Here is a 15,504-nt window from a genome sequence, read left to right as displayed (position 1 = left end):
TCATTTTGATTTCTTTTTCCTTATTCGGAACAGTAAACAGTAAAATAAAAAAAATTACAACTCATTCTGCAAAAAAATAAGTTAGTTAATTAGCTATTTAATCATCTTGAGGATGAGTAGGAAAAAACACCACCTAAAAGATCACTGCAAGATGAACGAAAAAAGGCACCTCAGGAAAAACACTGCTAGCATTTTCCTGAAGCAACTTATTCTTTGAGCAACTTGGCTAGAAGATGACATGTGCATATATCCTTAACCGCTTTAGGTTTAAAAAATAAGTCATTTTTGATAACTGAGTTTTCAGAGACGAGACAGCAGGAGATTGCAGCTGCTGCTTTCTGAGGTTACACGTTTCCCCTGCCTGTTTGATCACAGAAGCAGGTGTCACCAGTCCATGCGTTTTAGTCTCCTTATACTGGTGTGCCAGACCTGACATGTCACTCTCCACAAGGTGAAACCTTATCCTTTAGGCTGTGTGCACACATTGCAGATTTTTAGCGTTTTTGCCGCGGCGAAAACGCTGCGTAAACGTCAAAAATCCGTAACCCATTGTAGTCAATCGTATTCCGCACATGCTGTGCTAAATGCTGCGTATTTTTCCGCAGCGGAATCGCAACACGGAAAAATATGCAGCATGCTCATTCTTTTTGTGGAAACGCGAGGATTCCGCACACATAGGAATGCACTGTTCCGCTTACTTTACGCATTTGGCTAAGCACACCATGCGCAAAGTAAGTGGAAAATGTGCGGATGGTACCCAGGGTCTGGAGGAGAGGAGACTCTCCTCCAGACCCTGTGTACCAAATCCCTGTTAAAAAAAGAATTAAAATAAAGAATCGTGATATTCTCACCTTCCGGCGTCCCCTGCAGCGTTCCCAGGCCTCAGTGATGCTCCCGGCAAGTCCCGTTCCCAGTGATGCTTTGCGGCAGTAAACTGTGATGACGTAGCGGTCTCGTGAGATGCTGGGGTCATTGTCACAAGGCATCGCTGGGAACGGGACTTACCGGGAGCATCGCTGAGGCCTGCGAATGCTGCAGGGGCCGCCAGAAGGTGAGAATATCACAATTTTTTATTTTTTTTTATTATTTTTAACATTATATCTTTTACTACTGATGCTGCATAGGCAGCCTCAATAGTAAAAAGTTGCTCACCCTTGTCAAACACTATGTTTGACAAGTGTGACCAACATGTCAATCAGTTTTCCAAGCAATGCTACAGATCGCTTGGAAAACGCTAGCATTCTGCAAGCTAATTACGCTTGCAAAACGCTAGTTCTTCGTGGGAATTCCGCATGCGGATTTCCTGTGGCAGGGAGTTGCGGAATTGCTGTGGAAATTTCCATGGCAATTCCGCACGTGTGCACATAGCCTTAGATCCCAGTCTTAGCCTCTCACCCAGGGAAATCAGATCTCACACTTTGTACTGATGAGGGGCAATACCCCGAAACACCATGTCTACAAATTGAAATTCTGATTTGGCTTTTATCTTATGTCGAATTTCAAGGCTCGCTTAAAGGGTCGATAATGACTTGTAGGATTGCTACTTCCAATAGGTGGCACTAGAATTCAAGTCCTCTTCCTCCCTGAAAAGACAATTTGCATACCAGTAATTTGAGCTCATCATTTATCAACTCAGTGACTTAAAAGTTTAAAAGCTGAGTTCAACAGCCTCTGAGAAACACTCAGCTTTAAAAAGGGGTTACATGAATTCAAAAGCTAGAAAAGCAATGGTAAAAGCTGTCTTGCATTGAACACAGGGGTTTCTTTCCCAGTAACCTTCTCAATTAATGGATGCTATGCAGATGAGACTTGTTCAGGGAGTGGGGAAGGCTCCTGCTGCAGCCAGTTGCCAAGGTATAAGATAAATAATTTTCCCCTGATAATATATATATATATATATATATATATATATATATATATATATATAAAGCTGAATGTATGTATATGTGTGTATGTATCAAGCCTCGTTTACATGGCCCACACTGTTAATACACATGGGCGGAGACACATTCACCTCTAAAGCCACCCTGCCAAGCTCACCAGCTGCGACGTCCCAGCCACTGTGAGCTACAATCAGGGCCACCATCGTCAGAGTATCAGAGCACAGCAGGCACAGGCCACATCTAGCTCAGTTGTGTCTAGAATGGAGTTGCTCCTGTGAGGCATGATGTCAAGGGAAAGGGAGGAGTCTCATGGATTACACCGCTGTCCTCATAACAGGAAGTTGCTGTGCACATGTAAGGGGAATAGAGGAGTGAGGTGAAAATGAGAGGTGTGAGGTGGAAATGAGAGGAGTGAGGGGAAAATGAAAGGTGTGAGGTGAAAATGAAGAGGTATGAGTGGAAAATGAGAAGAATGAGGGGACAATGAGAGGAGTGAGGGGAAAATAGTGGAGTCAGGGGAAAATTAGATTTGTGAGGTGAAAATGAAGAGGTGTGAGGGAAAAATGAGAGAAGTGAGGGGAAAATAGTGGAGTGATAGGAAAATGACAGGTGTGAGGTCAAAATGAGAGGTGTGATGGGGAGAAATGAGAGGTGTGAGGGGAAAAAGAGAGAGAGGTATGAGGGGGAAAATGAGAGAAGTGAGGTGCTGCTGCAGTATGTGGCTGTGTATAGAGAAGAGTGAGGCGCTGCAGGTTGAGGCTGTGTATAAGGCCACATTCACACGTTCAGTATTTGGTCAGTATTTTACCTTAGTATTTATAAGCTAAAACCTCGAGTGAGAGAAAATTACAGAAGTGGTGACGTGTTTCTAATATACTTTTCCTCTGATTGTTTTCCTCCAAGTTTTACCATACAAATACTGAGGTAAAAATACTGACCAAATAACGTGTGAACAAGGTCTAAAGGTGGAAAGTGTGGTGCTGCAGAAGAAGTAGGCTGTGTATACGATATGCTTTATCGCAATTAGTCCAATTTCTCTCGGGATCAAGTGTTTCCAATTGTATATGGAAGAGGAGAGTGAGGTGCTGCTGGAGGAGGAGACTATAAAGGAGAAAAGCTGTGCTGCTGAAAAATGCTGTGTATAAAGGAGGATCATGAGGTGCAGGAGGAGGCTGTGTAAAAAGGAGCATGAGGTGCCTTAACTGCTGCCTTTAAAAGTCGTATCGGCAGTCCTTATGGGGTTAATATTGTGTTAATTAAAATTTTACTTCAACAAATTGACGCCGGTTGTGTTCTGTGTACCAGTGCAGGAACGTTGCTATGTTCAACAGCGACAATTTCTTTTTGTTGTGCGCGTTCCCACACTGGTCCTCGAAACACTGTGGGCTGCACATGTGCAGATTGAGAGCATTGCTTGCCCATAGATGCTATTGCGCTTGTGCCAGCACCATTTTGTTGAAGCAAAATTTTTCTTTTTTGAAGACTTTGCACCGGAGGTAAAAACCAAAAATGTTGTTTATCAAAAAGCTCTTGAATGAGTTGGGTAATCATTTAGATAATATAATACTTATGTATGGTATAAGGACTTCAATGGCGTAGGGCAATGACGGCAGAGACACGCTTAGTGAAGCAAGTGATTTATATATATAATTGTGCACAATAAACGTGGAAATACGTAACGGGTTCAGAGCACAGACATACAGCAGCACATAGCAAAAGGTTCAGCAAGGATGGTAAGTTATTAAGAGTCACTGAGTACGGAATATAACTGGGTATTGCAGGCAAAGTCCAGAGTATAACAAATGTCCAGCAGGATAATGTTCAGCGGGCACCGGGTAACAGCTACTAACCAGTATAGCAAACAGAAGTCCAGTTGTAGCGAGCCTCTGGTATGATGAGTCCGGTGGAGACCCAGTAAGGGGACCTTCAGTGGGCACAAACACTAACCGGGTACGGTAGCCAGAAGTCCAGCGGTATCCAGAGGTCCAGAGAGGTGAAGTTTCAAGCAGGAAGCAGGGTTGTTCCAGAGTCACAAGATCTGGGAGAGAGGCAGGGCAGGAGCACACCAGGAATCAATATACTCAAGCGATTTGCTTGTGCTTAGGGGCGGGTTTTTATGCAGCTGGGGAGGAAGTGATGTAAACGAAAACTCCATCTTAACTAAGGGCAGCTAAGAGGAAGTGATGCGACAGGACCGAAAACTCCATCTTAACCAAGGGCAAAAGTTCATTCAAAACAGACCGGAAAGTCCTAGGATCCTGACAGATAATTTATGTTGCAAATCTGAAGTGTTGACCATATGATATGAAATGTTTTTATGTGCAATATAATCATTATAATTTGTTATAACTAACCACAGTATATACTGCTCAAAAAAATAAAGGGAACACTTAAACAACACAATGTAACTCCAAATCAGTCACACTTCATGGGATATTAATTTTAATTTACAATAATCATTTTTATGCTTTATTGCTCGCAATGCATTACATGTGTAATGAATAAAGATTTGCAACTGATTGTCATTCAATGATATCTAGGATGTGTTCCCTTTATTTTTTTGAGCAGTATATTTCAAGTTTGTTTCTATTTTTTAATCCAATGACATTTCTGTATGCATGTTCTCTCTAATGCACTGTCTGCAATCAGACTTTTCAGGTACAGAGTGTAAGGATTCAGGATTGGTCGATCATCTGATGCCATACAGTGAGGGAAGAAGTGGGATCTCCCCCTTTGCATGTCTTTCAGGAAATACCGATGAAGACTTGATGAACATGGAAAACTTGAGCAGTGTAAGTAAAAAGTTCAATAAAAATATGAAATGAACAAAAATAAAAGATTCTAGATGTCAGGTACACTCAATTTTATCATGAAGAGAAGCTGAGAAATGAGGGATCCAGTCTTACCAAGGGAGTGAGAGTGCCATATATCACGTTGTTCTGCAAAGGAATACGTGGATTTAGTCCGCGCTGCCCAAATGATGAAATTCCAGAAGGTTGATAAAGTTTGACAGTGGTTTATTCTACGCGTTTCAAGGTTTTTTGCAACCTCTTCTTCAGGAAATACCACCGTGGGGTTCCTGAAGAAGAGGTTGCAAAAAACCTTGAAACGCGTAGAATAAACCACTGTCAAACTTTATCAACCTTCTGGAACTTCATCATTTGGGCAGCGCGGACGAAATCCACGTATTCCTTTGCAGAGCTCTGTTTCAGATAGTCGGTGACCGACTTATGGATCTGCAGCAGCTCTCATCTATACATGCTTTGAATACCTACTACCAGGTGAGCAGTTTTTTGTCAAACCGCTTACTTTATTTGTGGGATAAGACCCTATATTGCGCTTGTGTCTCCCTCTTTCCTCACAATATATCGCGTTGTGGCACATAGTCCTAAATCTTATTACAGTAATCATAGGGAAAGTCCATCAAGTGACATCTTACTACATTTTTAAATAACACAAAAATGAACAGGCTTTTCTAGGCTCATGATTAATGCAGTCAACTGCATTTGTTTAGATGGTGGGGGTGAGGCAGCGGAAATATTTTACCACTTCAAATATACTGTATATAGCATCAAGCTAGAAAAAAGGTTTCTCGTGTTTTTTTTTTTTTAAACTTTTAAGTGGTACCTATAATGTTCCAACAGCTCATGATGCAAACCGCTTACATTCCTGAGAAACATATTCCACTCTTACACTTTCTGAGTAACAGTAATTCTGGACGAAAACGGTACCTTAACTCCTATGCCTTGGATTTCTTCAAACATGGTTGTCTGGATGCCATTGTGAAAGATAATGGGTATGCTTTATACTCTTCTTTACTTGCAGAATATAGTTATGAATCCCTATTGTTTATACAGTTATTGCTAAAAACATTATAGAGGTTGTCCACTATTCAGACTACCCATTCTCAATTGCTATATTACCCCATGTAAAATAAAAATAGTAAAAATAGCATGTTCTCAACTCCGGTGACGGCGTCGTTCTAGTGAAGTCAGGTCTCCTTGGCTCAATTGACGTTGTTACACACATGGATAAAACTGTTAATACCCTTCAGCTAAAGTAAGGAAACCCCACAATGGTCACTGAAATAACTTGAAACAGACAAAAGTAGTTTTCAGTTTACTAAATATCAACCATTGAAAATCAGACATTGCTTTTGAATAGTGGTTCCACAGAAAAATAAAAATGGCCTGTACAAAAATGATGGTATCCTTAGAGAAAGATGAAATTAATTTGACCATATACTAAGACATATCCTGTATTTAGCATCACAGGTGTCTACAAACTTGTGATCAGTCGGTCTGCCTATTTATAGGGAGAAAAGTAGTCCCGGTGCTGTTTGATATCATGGTGTGCACTACACTGGACATGGACCAAGGCAAGCTGAGGAGAGCATTGTCTCAGGAGATTAGAAAGAAAATTATAAAAACTTAGAGCCCGATTTCTCTTTTGCAATTTATTTAAGTAAGTTTTTCTGTCTTGTATTACCTGACATTTTTTGAGGCAAATTCTTCAATATAGACCACACGGTTTATGAATTTGGCAAAAAAAAAAAAAAAAAAATGCTGTTTTGTTTTTTTTGGTCTCCAACAAGGTTTCGCTACTTTTTAGCGCCAAAAATCGCAAATCCATGAGAAAGGTGCAAAAATGTGCCAAAATGAAAACTCCTCCAGTCAGTTGAGGCAAAAAAAAATGTGACACTTAGTAAAAGTCGCATTTCATGAATTGTTCTAAAACCTCTAAATAAACAAAGTATTCGAGGAAAAATAAAAGGATAAACAGAAAACAACCTTAAAAGTGGTAAGAAACGTCTAGCTTAGTTCCAATCGTCCTGTATCAGGGTCTGTGTCCCGCTGTCTCAGGCTGTGAGCCAAATGTAATGCAAACTTGAATAAAAAAAACTGGACGTTGATCAGTGATTTCTGTCAATCATCAGTGCTCAGTGGATGCAGGACGCAAGAAAAAGAAAAAAACGGCCAAAAATTAAGCGATCAAGTACTGCTCAGGGCAAGGCAGCAGAAGTGGGGGTTGGGAGAGGGGGAAAGTTGGGAAATGTTCCTGCTCAGCAAGACACAGCCATTACGCAGTACACAACAGGGGCACATTTACAAGATTATCTCAGCACAAGAACATTATTTTTAAACACTTCAAATTGTGGAAGCTATTATTAATCCAAGATCTATTTATTAAAAAACAACTTTTGTTTGTGGCAAAACCCTTTTAAGTGCCAAACAAATGCTCAAATATGCATATTTTTGCCTTTCTCACTCACTAAATAGGAATCTTTTTTTTGTATATTTCTCACAGGTTTAATCCAGGGGATGCCTATTACGTACTAAGGGACTTCTACCTTACCATTGCATCTATAAGGTAAGACATTATTTCTCACCAATTCTGTTACTTATTAAATCATCCACCTTTCCTAAATAAAGCTACTTTATCCAGCTGTCCGTGTTACACGTACATGTTCTAGCCGTGATTTTCACATACAGAACACATGCCCATTGTAGTATGAGTCTGTTCGCATTTCCGTTATATTTTAGGGACTGTGTGTCCGTGCAAAAATCACAGAAACGTCCTTTTTTTTATCGGTCTGACTTGTGAAGCGTTCCCATATAAGTCTATGGGTCTGGACGTGAAAAATACTTATGGTAAAAACAGATACACTGACAAAATAACACAATATAGAGATTATTACCAGAAACAATGGTCATGGTCAATATTACCGCCACATAGTGATTGAACAAGGCTAGGTTCACATCAAATTTTAACATCCTATTAAAATGTATGTCTACTTCAATTGTAGCTAACTTTTTTCCATCTGGCCCATGATGTAACGAAGCCTTCTTCAATTAAGAACTTGTATGCAGAGGCAGGATGACGTTGGCACCTTACTTTTCCAGCACCCACCTAACCTCTTCTATCTACACAAACCCGCATTCAAATGTTACCCCAGTTCTATTGTCTTTTGCACTATTTGCCTTTATTCATGTGCCATGATAATTCTGTACTTCAGATATGCTGTTATCATATGTTGTCACAAATGATTACCACATCAACAACAAAAGTAGTGCCACCATTTGATAAATAGTCCGCCATTAGTGCCCATATACAAGAGATCTTCTCAGTGCTGCACACAGTACTAATTTGCTTTTAAGTGCCCCCCACAGTAGTAACACCCAGCTTCAGTGCCCCCACATTGTAATAATGCCCTTGGATGTCTTAGTGCTAGTGAGGCATTAAAATCCATATTCTGTATCCATTTTAAAGAAAAAAAATTAAGAGAATTAAAAAAATAAATACAAACAATGCTTTTAGAATAATTTTCTGTAGGATCCACGCCGGATTTTGGCATCATTAAACCTTTTTATGCTACTACAATTTTCATATAAAGAAATAAAACCTACATTCTAAAATACAATTTAATTTCCTGAAAGTAGGCCCCTCAACAATTGAATAAATTCCGTATAAAACTGTACTCACATTGAGCTGAAGTGTATTGCAGCACACAGACCCGTCGAGTCCGTGAGCGGCAATACACGCTACCGGCCAATCAGAGGCCAGCAGCTGACATCGGCGTACATGTGACTGGAGACACATGACAGTGACGTTATGTGCTCCTGTCACTTGCACGCCGAAGTCAGCTGCCGGCTTCAGAAGAGGACGCAGCGCACCGTGGTAGCGGCGGAAAGGCGAGTATAATTGTTTATTTTTTCCATGCATTAAAGAACAGCATCAGAACGGGGGACATATACCAGGATGGGGGATATGTATACCTGAAAAGGGCCCAGGATCAGGGACATATATACCAGCATGGGCGATATACATACCAAAATGGGGAATATACATACCAGGAATTGGGGATGTATATAGCAGAATGGGGCCCAAGATAAGGGACATATGTATCAGGATTCAGGATGGGGATATACGTACCAGGATGAGGTCCAGGCAGGATAAGAGACATATATACCAGTATGGGGTATATAAATACCAGGGTGGGGGATATACATACAAGGATGGAGAATATACCTACCAGGATTGGGGATGTATATAGCAAAATGGGGCCCAGGATAAGGGACATATGTACTAGGATGGGGATATATGTACCAGTATGGGGTCCAGGCAGGATAAGGGACATATATACCACCAGCATGGAGTATATACCAGGGTGGGGAATGTACATACCAGGATTGGGAATGTATCTACCAGAATGGGGCCCAGTATAAGGAACATATACACCAGGATGGGGGATATATATACCAGGATGGGGCCCAGATGAGGGACATATATACCAGGATGGAAAGCATATCGTATATACAGTGTGTCAGTAAAGTCATGGTGCACTTTTGACCAGTCACTGAAAAGCAACAAAAAATGATAGAAATGTGAAATCTGCTGCAAATAAAAGTAAAACTCTCCCAGTTTCATACCTGTTCAGTGCAGTTCGATGTGGGCTCCATTTGTTGCCCTACACACATCCAAACAATAGTGAAGTTCTTGCCACACACGGGTAAGGACGTCTGGTGTAGCAGAGTGAATAACGTCTGTGAATCTCTGTTTTAAATGATTAATGTCATTGATACGTTCAATGTACACATGTTGCTTCACATAACCCCAAAAGTAAAAGTCTAAGGGCGTCAGATCCAGGGATCGTGCTATACTTGTATTATTTCCTGTGACTGGTCAAAAGTGCACCATGACTTTATGGACACACTGTATATATATTGTGGTAGATCAGCTCACTCGGCTGCACACGGAGGTAGTCAATGGAACACTGCGCCTTTAAGAATGCACTTGGTTTATTAGTACAGCATAAACCAAGGTCTTAAGCACAAAAATAAATAAGGCCCTTTGGGCAAAACAGCAAAACAAAATGGTAGCACTTCGTGCAGTCCTTGCACTAGTGGGGGGTCAGCTCACTCGGGGTTAACAATGCCCTCAACAGCCCACACTAGCCCTGGAGTTCAGCTACATAAGGCCAGACCATGTGACTCTCCATCATGTGACTGATCACATGATCCTGACATCACACAGGTCCTGTAAGGGCACTTCAGGGTAGATACGTGGACCCCCTCCCTCCCGCTCTATGGAGGTCCACTAAATCGAGCCAATAATATTACTTCCAATAAAATGACCCAACATAGAGTGTGCTGGAGGAAACGATTCTGGTTTTATATCACTGACACCATCATGCGCAGTGACACGTATCTCCCCTCCATCACTTCACCAGTGACTCTGTCACAATATATATCTATAAAAATGTAAATGTCCGTTTGCTCAAAATCTTAAATCTCTGAAAGTTCGCCAACTGCTTTGAAATTTTGACACAACGTTGCATTCAAACACGAGCATGTTTTTATATACCTATGATATAGCTGGCACACCTGTGACAGGTAAAAACATGCTTTTTGAACAGCGCCATCTGTTGGAAGTATAAGCAACAACATTGTTTATGTTGAGTAGTGTCAACATTACAAACAATTACCATATTTTTCGGATTATAAGAAGCACTTTTTTCTCCCACATTTGGGGGGAAAATGGGGGTGCTTCTTATAATGCGGATATACCTTACTGGCCGCAGGGTCCCAGGGTTGCGACTGGAGGAGGAAAGAGTGGAGCATTGCTGCAGGCCTCAGCCTGGGATGAGGGGTGTTCGGATGTGCAGCCCACCACTGCGGTTATTCGGTGCTGCTACGGGGGCTCTGCCAACATTTTGTGAAAGGCCAGAACACCCGCAGTTCCAAGGTTTCCTTTGCGGTGGACTCCGGGAAAATGGCTGCCGGGGGCGGCGCATGCGCAGATGGAGATCTCGGCACCAAGATCTTGGGAGATGAACTCTCAGCCCGCAGCAGCACCGGACACCAGCAGCAGCACTGGACAGCCGTAGCAGCATGGGACACCCGCAGCAGCACCAGACACCCGCAGCGGCATGCCGCACATCCAAAGACCCCTCATCCAAGGCTGCGGCCTACAGGAATGCTCCACTCTTGCCTCCTCCAGCAGTGACTCTGGGACCCTGCTTCACCACAGCCAACACCCTCGGTAAGCAATAAGACACATGGATTATAAGAAGCCCCACCATTTTATTAAAAAGGTTTTTTTCCTATTTTTCTCCTCAAAATTTGTTGTGCGTCTTATAATCCAGATTGTCTAATAATCTGCAAAATATGGTAAATAGTGATCATTTATTATTTAATTAGTTATTGTTTATGTAAAAGGTGTCATCCACTTCCAATACTTAACCAAGAAAAAAAATATCAGATTTTTTGAACGACTAAACAAAATTCGTGACCGAAGGGGTTGAATTGAATTTTCATAGATTTCGACTTATTTTCATTTCGATTCAATTATACTCACGAAATGAACGCTATGATAAAAGACACAGCTCAATTGCAACACAATGTCATACAAAATAATTAAATCGAAATGAAAATAAGTCGAAATCTATGAAAATTCAATTCAACCCCTTCAGTCACGATTTTTGTTTCGTCGTTCAGAATTTTTGAATTTAGTCGATCTGCCAGGGATGCCACCACACGTACTGCAATTGAAAATTGGCATGCCAATTATCATGTTGCAAAATATCAACAAGCCAAAACTTAGCAACGGCACGCGGCTTGCAGTAAAAAAATTAATGAGCAACGTCGTAGAAGCAGCCATCTTGACAGGACCTTTCAAAGGTGAAGATGTCCTTATTCCTCGCATTCCTATGATTCCAATGGACATGCCATGTCAGTTTAAGAGATTGCAATTCCCAATTCGATCGGCGTTTGCAATCACCATCAACAAAGCTCAGGGCCAATCTTTAGAATTGTGTGGTTTTGATCTAGACACGGATTGCTGCTCACATGGCCAATTATACGTTGCATGTTCTAGAGTTGGCAAACCAGACAATCTCTATATCTTCACAGACAATGGAACAACAAAAAATATTGTATACCCACAAACATTGTAAAATTAAACATATTAGAAATGCGTTTCCTCTTTTCTTTCTTTTCCATTTAACCAGAGTCATAGCAACGCGTGGCCGGGTACAGCTAGTATATGTGTGTGTGTGTATATATACCGTATATACTCGCGTATAAGCCAACCCGAGTATAAGCCGAGGCACCTAATTTTGCCATGGAAAACTGGGTAAGCTTATTGACTCGAATATAAGCCGGGTATGCATTGTCCCCTCATCCCTGTCCTGGTATGTGTGGCTCCCCCTGCTGTATGCATGGCTCCTCCGTCCTCCCCCTGCTGTATGCATGGCTTCTCCATCCTCCCCTGCTGTATGCATGGCTCCTTCATCCTCCCCCTGCTGTATGCATGGCTCCTCTGTCCTCCCCCTGCTGTATGCATGGCTCGGCGTCCTCCCCATCCTCCCCCGTGTATGCATGACTCCTCCGTCCTCCCCCGTTGTATGCATGGCTCCTCCGTCCTCCCCCTGCTGTACGCATGGCTCCTCCGTCCTCCCCCTGCTGTACGCATGACTCCTCCTCCCTCCCCTGCTGTATGCATGGCTGTAATGTATAATAATTAGATCTGTCTCTTTAAGCAAGCCAGACTTATGGGACTTGGGGGGTGGAGACAAGAGGGATGAGAAGGGAAGTTTCAGTTTCACTTCTGTGTAGCATGGGAATGCAACTGTTATGCTGTGTGCTGGAGGACGAAGAATAAAACATATCTAAAGTTTAATACCTTGAATTCTTCATAACGTGTGGATATTACAACTGGCGACGAGGATGGGATATAATCACCTACTGCTGTGAGTACGGAATATATTTTACCGCTTCACACGCCAGCACCACTGAGAGACTCTATCATGGCTGACTACTTGCACACATTCCCACAATTTGATATGACTGATGTCATTAATCTCTCCCATAACTGGAGAAAATGGCTAAACAGATTTGAGAATTTCCTAGAAGCCATGGACATAAAGGAGGAGAAAAGAAAGAGAGCTTTGCTCCTGCATTGTGCAGGCACAGGAGTCTATGACATATACAGTACGTTACCTGCAGCAGAAACAGACACATACAGCAACTGCACTAAAGCTCTCACTGGCTACTTCAACGCCAAACAGAACATCAGATATGAAAGATATAAATTCAGGATTGCCAAGCAGCTTCCAGAAGAGTCCATAGACACTTATGTCACACGGCTGAAAGAGTTAGCACATGGATGTGCCTTTACAGATGTAGATGATGAAATCCTAACTCAAATAATTGTCACCTGCTCGTCTAATAACCTAAGGCGTAAGGCTCTGCAGCAGGATATCTCTCTACATGATTTGCTCAAAATGGCCCGTGCTATAGAAATAGCAGATCATCAGGCTACCGTAATGGAAAATGGGGATAAAATACATGTGCATAATCTCAAACAGAAAAATTTACCAGACAAACAAGCCCAGAAACAAAAGAAATGTTATAGATGTGGACAGGATTTCCCTCACACCCAGAACAAATGTCCAGCTATGGGACAAACCTGCAGTAAATGTGGAAAAGGGAATCATTTTGCAGCAGTTTGCAAATCAGCGCACTACAAGCCTCCGCTGCCTATGACAAAATCTGCAGATGTAAAAGTGATAAATCAGGACACAGAAGAAATGTCTGCGACTGAGAACTATGTGTTCACTACCTCTGTCACTGGTTCAGTACAATCTCCCTGTGTTACACTCTCAATCTGCAACACTGACATTACCTTTACAATAGATACAGGAGCTTCAGTGGATATCATAGATGGCACTACATATGAACAATTGAAAACAAGGCCAGTCTTACAACAAGTGCAGACTAAAATCTTCCTTATGGATCTAAAACACCTCTAGCTATAATGGGACAATTTGATGCTGAAATTAGATATAAAGAAAACAGGCAGAAAACCACTTTCCACACATTACAAGGATCGGGAGGCTGTCTTCTCAGCTATCACACTGCCTTGGAGCTAGGGCTCATCCAGATTATTCATACCATAACTGACCCTGCGGATATGGATGTACAAACTATGGTGAACAGCTTTGCCTCCCTATTTAGTGGTTTGGGAAAACTAAAGGACTCTCAAGTACACCTTCATGTGGATGACAATGTTCGTCCATAGCCCAGCCTCACAGGCGTATTCCATTTCACCTGAGACAGAAGGTAGAAAAGGAACTCCAATTGCTCATGGATGAGGACGTTATTGAAACTGTTACTGGTCCCACTCCGTGGGTCTCTCCACTTGTGGTAGTTCCAAAACCAAAGACTCCTGATCAAGTGAGACTGTGTGTTGACATGCGCCTGCCCAACACCGCTATCCAGAGGGAAAGACATATCTCACCCACGATTGATGACATTATTCATTTATTAAATGGAGCCACCGTCTTCTCAAAGCTCGACCTCAATAAGGGATATCATCAATTAGAACTGAGTCCAGAGTCCCGATACTTGACCACATTTTCCACCCATGTGGGCCTCAGAAGATACAAAAGATTGACTTTTGGAGTCTGCTCAGCAGCAGAAATTTTTCAGGATGCAATAAGGAGTGTCATTCAACACATCCCAAATGCCTTTAATTACAGTGATGACATATTGGATTTTGGTAAAACTCAAGCTGAGCATAATCGTGCTCTATATGCTATCTTCGAATGTCTGCTTTTTGCTGGACTCACTTTAAACAAAGAGAAGTGCGAGTTTGACAAGGGTTCATTAGAATTCTATGGTCACATCTTCTCGGCAAAAGGAGTACAACCAGACCCCAAGAAAGTGGAAGCTATCAGAACAGCCTCAATTCCACAGGATGCCAGTGAAGTGCATTCTTTCCTTGGAATGGCAAGTTACTGTGCTAGATATATTCCGAATTTTTCAACAATCAGCAATCCACTACGGGAACTTACAAAACAAAGTTGTATTTTTCAATGGTCTCAAGACTGTCAGGCCTCTTTTGAAGCAATTAAAAATGAGCTCTGCTCGACAACCACTATGGCTTATTTTGATCCAGCCCTTCGAACTGAACTGATTGGGGACGCCATTCCCGTAGGATTGGGTGCTATTCTAGCGCAGTACAAGGATAACAATCAAAATCCTCACATCATTTCTTATGCAAGTAAGAGTTTAACAAACACTGAAAGAAAATATTCTCAACCTGAAAAAGAAAGCTTGCCAGTTGTCTGGGGATGTGAACACTTTCAATTATTTCTCTATGGAGCTCCCTTCACCATTGTCACAGATCATCAAGCACTTCTTACAATTTTTGGAAATCCCAGAGCTAAAATGCCTGCACAAATTGAACGATGGGGCCTACGTCTACAGGACTACAACTATAAAATTGTTCACAAACCTGGAAAATACAGCAATCCAGCTGATTATCTTTCAAGACATCCTACTAATGATGATATACCTGTGCATTCCTCCATTGAAGAATACCTACGTTTTGTTACAGATCATGCCATGCCAAAAGCACTTTCTCTCGATCAATTTATAAATGAAACAACAAAAGACAAGACACTCTGTGCCCTAATACAAATCATCCAAAATCAAAGGTGGCATGAAATTCAAAAGGAAAAATTTCCTGATTCTGAGATTGATCTGAAAGAGTTAAAACTATTCTCAAACGTACGTGAGGAATTATCAGTCACTGAAGAACACCTCATTCTTCGAGG

At 41.7% G+C, this 15,504-nt stretch overlaps 1 protein-coding gene across 2 annotated transcripts in view; it reads left to right on the top strand.

The window, feature by feature from the left end:
* Window positions 1-15,504, top strand: part of LOC141091492 (probable ATP-dependent RNA helicase DDX60) — a 361,948-nt gene that overhangs the window by 340,558 nt on the left and 5,886 nt on the right. For both annotated transcript variants that reach the window (XM_073577118.1, XM_073577110.1), the window contains 3 exons: window positions 4,533-4,675; window positions 5,528-5,679; window positions 7,191-7,253. In XM_073577118.1, coding sequence (XP_073433219.1) covers window positions 4,533-4,675; window positions 5,528-5,679; window positions 7,191-7,253 — 358 coding nt within the window. The remainder of the gene's footprint in view (window positions 1-4,532; window positions 4,676-5,527; window positions 5,680-7,190; window positions 7,254-15,504) is intronic.

The sequence above is a fragment of the Dendrobates tinctorius genome, unplaced genomic scaffold (genome assembly GCF_039654945.1).
Source record: "Dendrobates tinctorius isolate UK_male_01 unplaced genomic scaffold, ASM3965494v1 ptg000008l, whole genome shotgun sequence".
In the NCBI taxonomy this organism is placed as follows: Eukaryota; Metazoa; Chordata; class Amphibia; order Anura; family Dendrobatidae; genus Dendrobates; species Dendrobates tinctorius.
The sequence above is the reverse complement of the archived record's forward strand: the minus strand, read 5'-3'. Positions and strand labels throughout refer to the sequence as shown.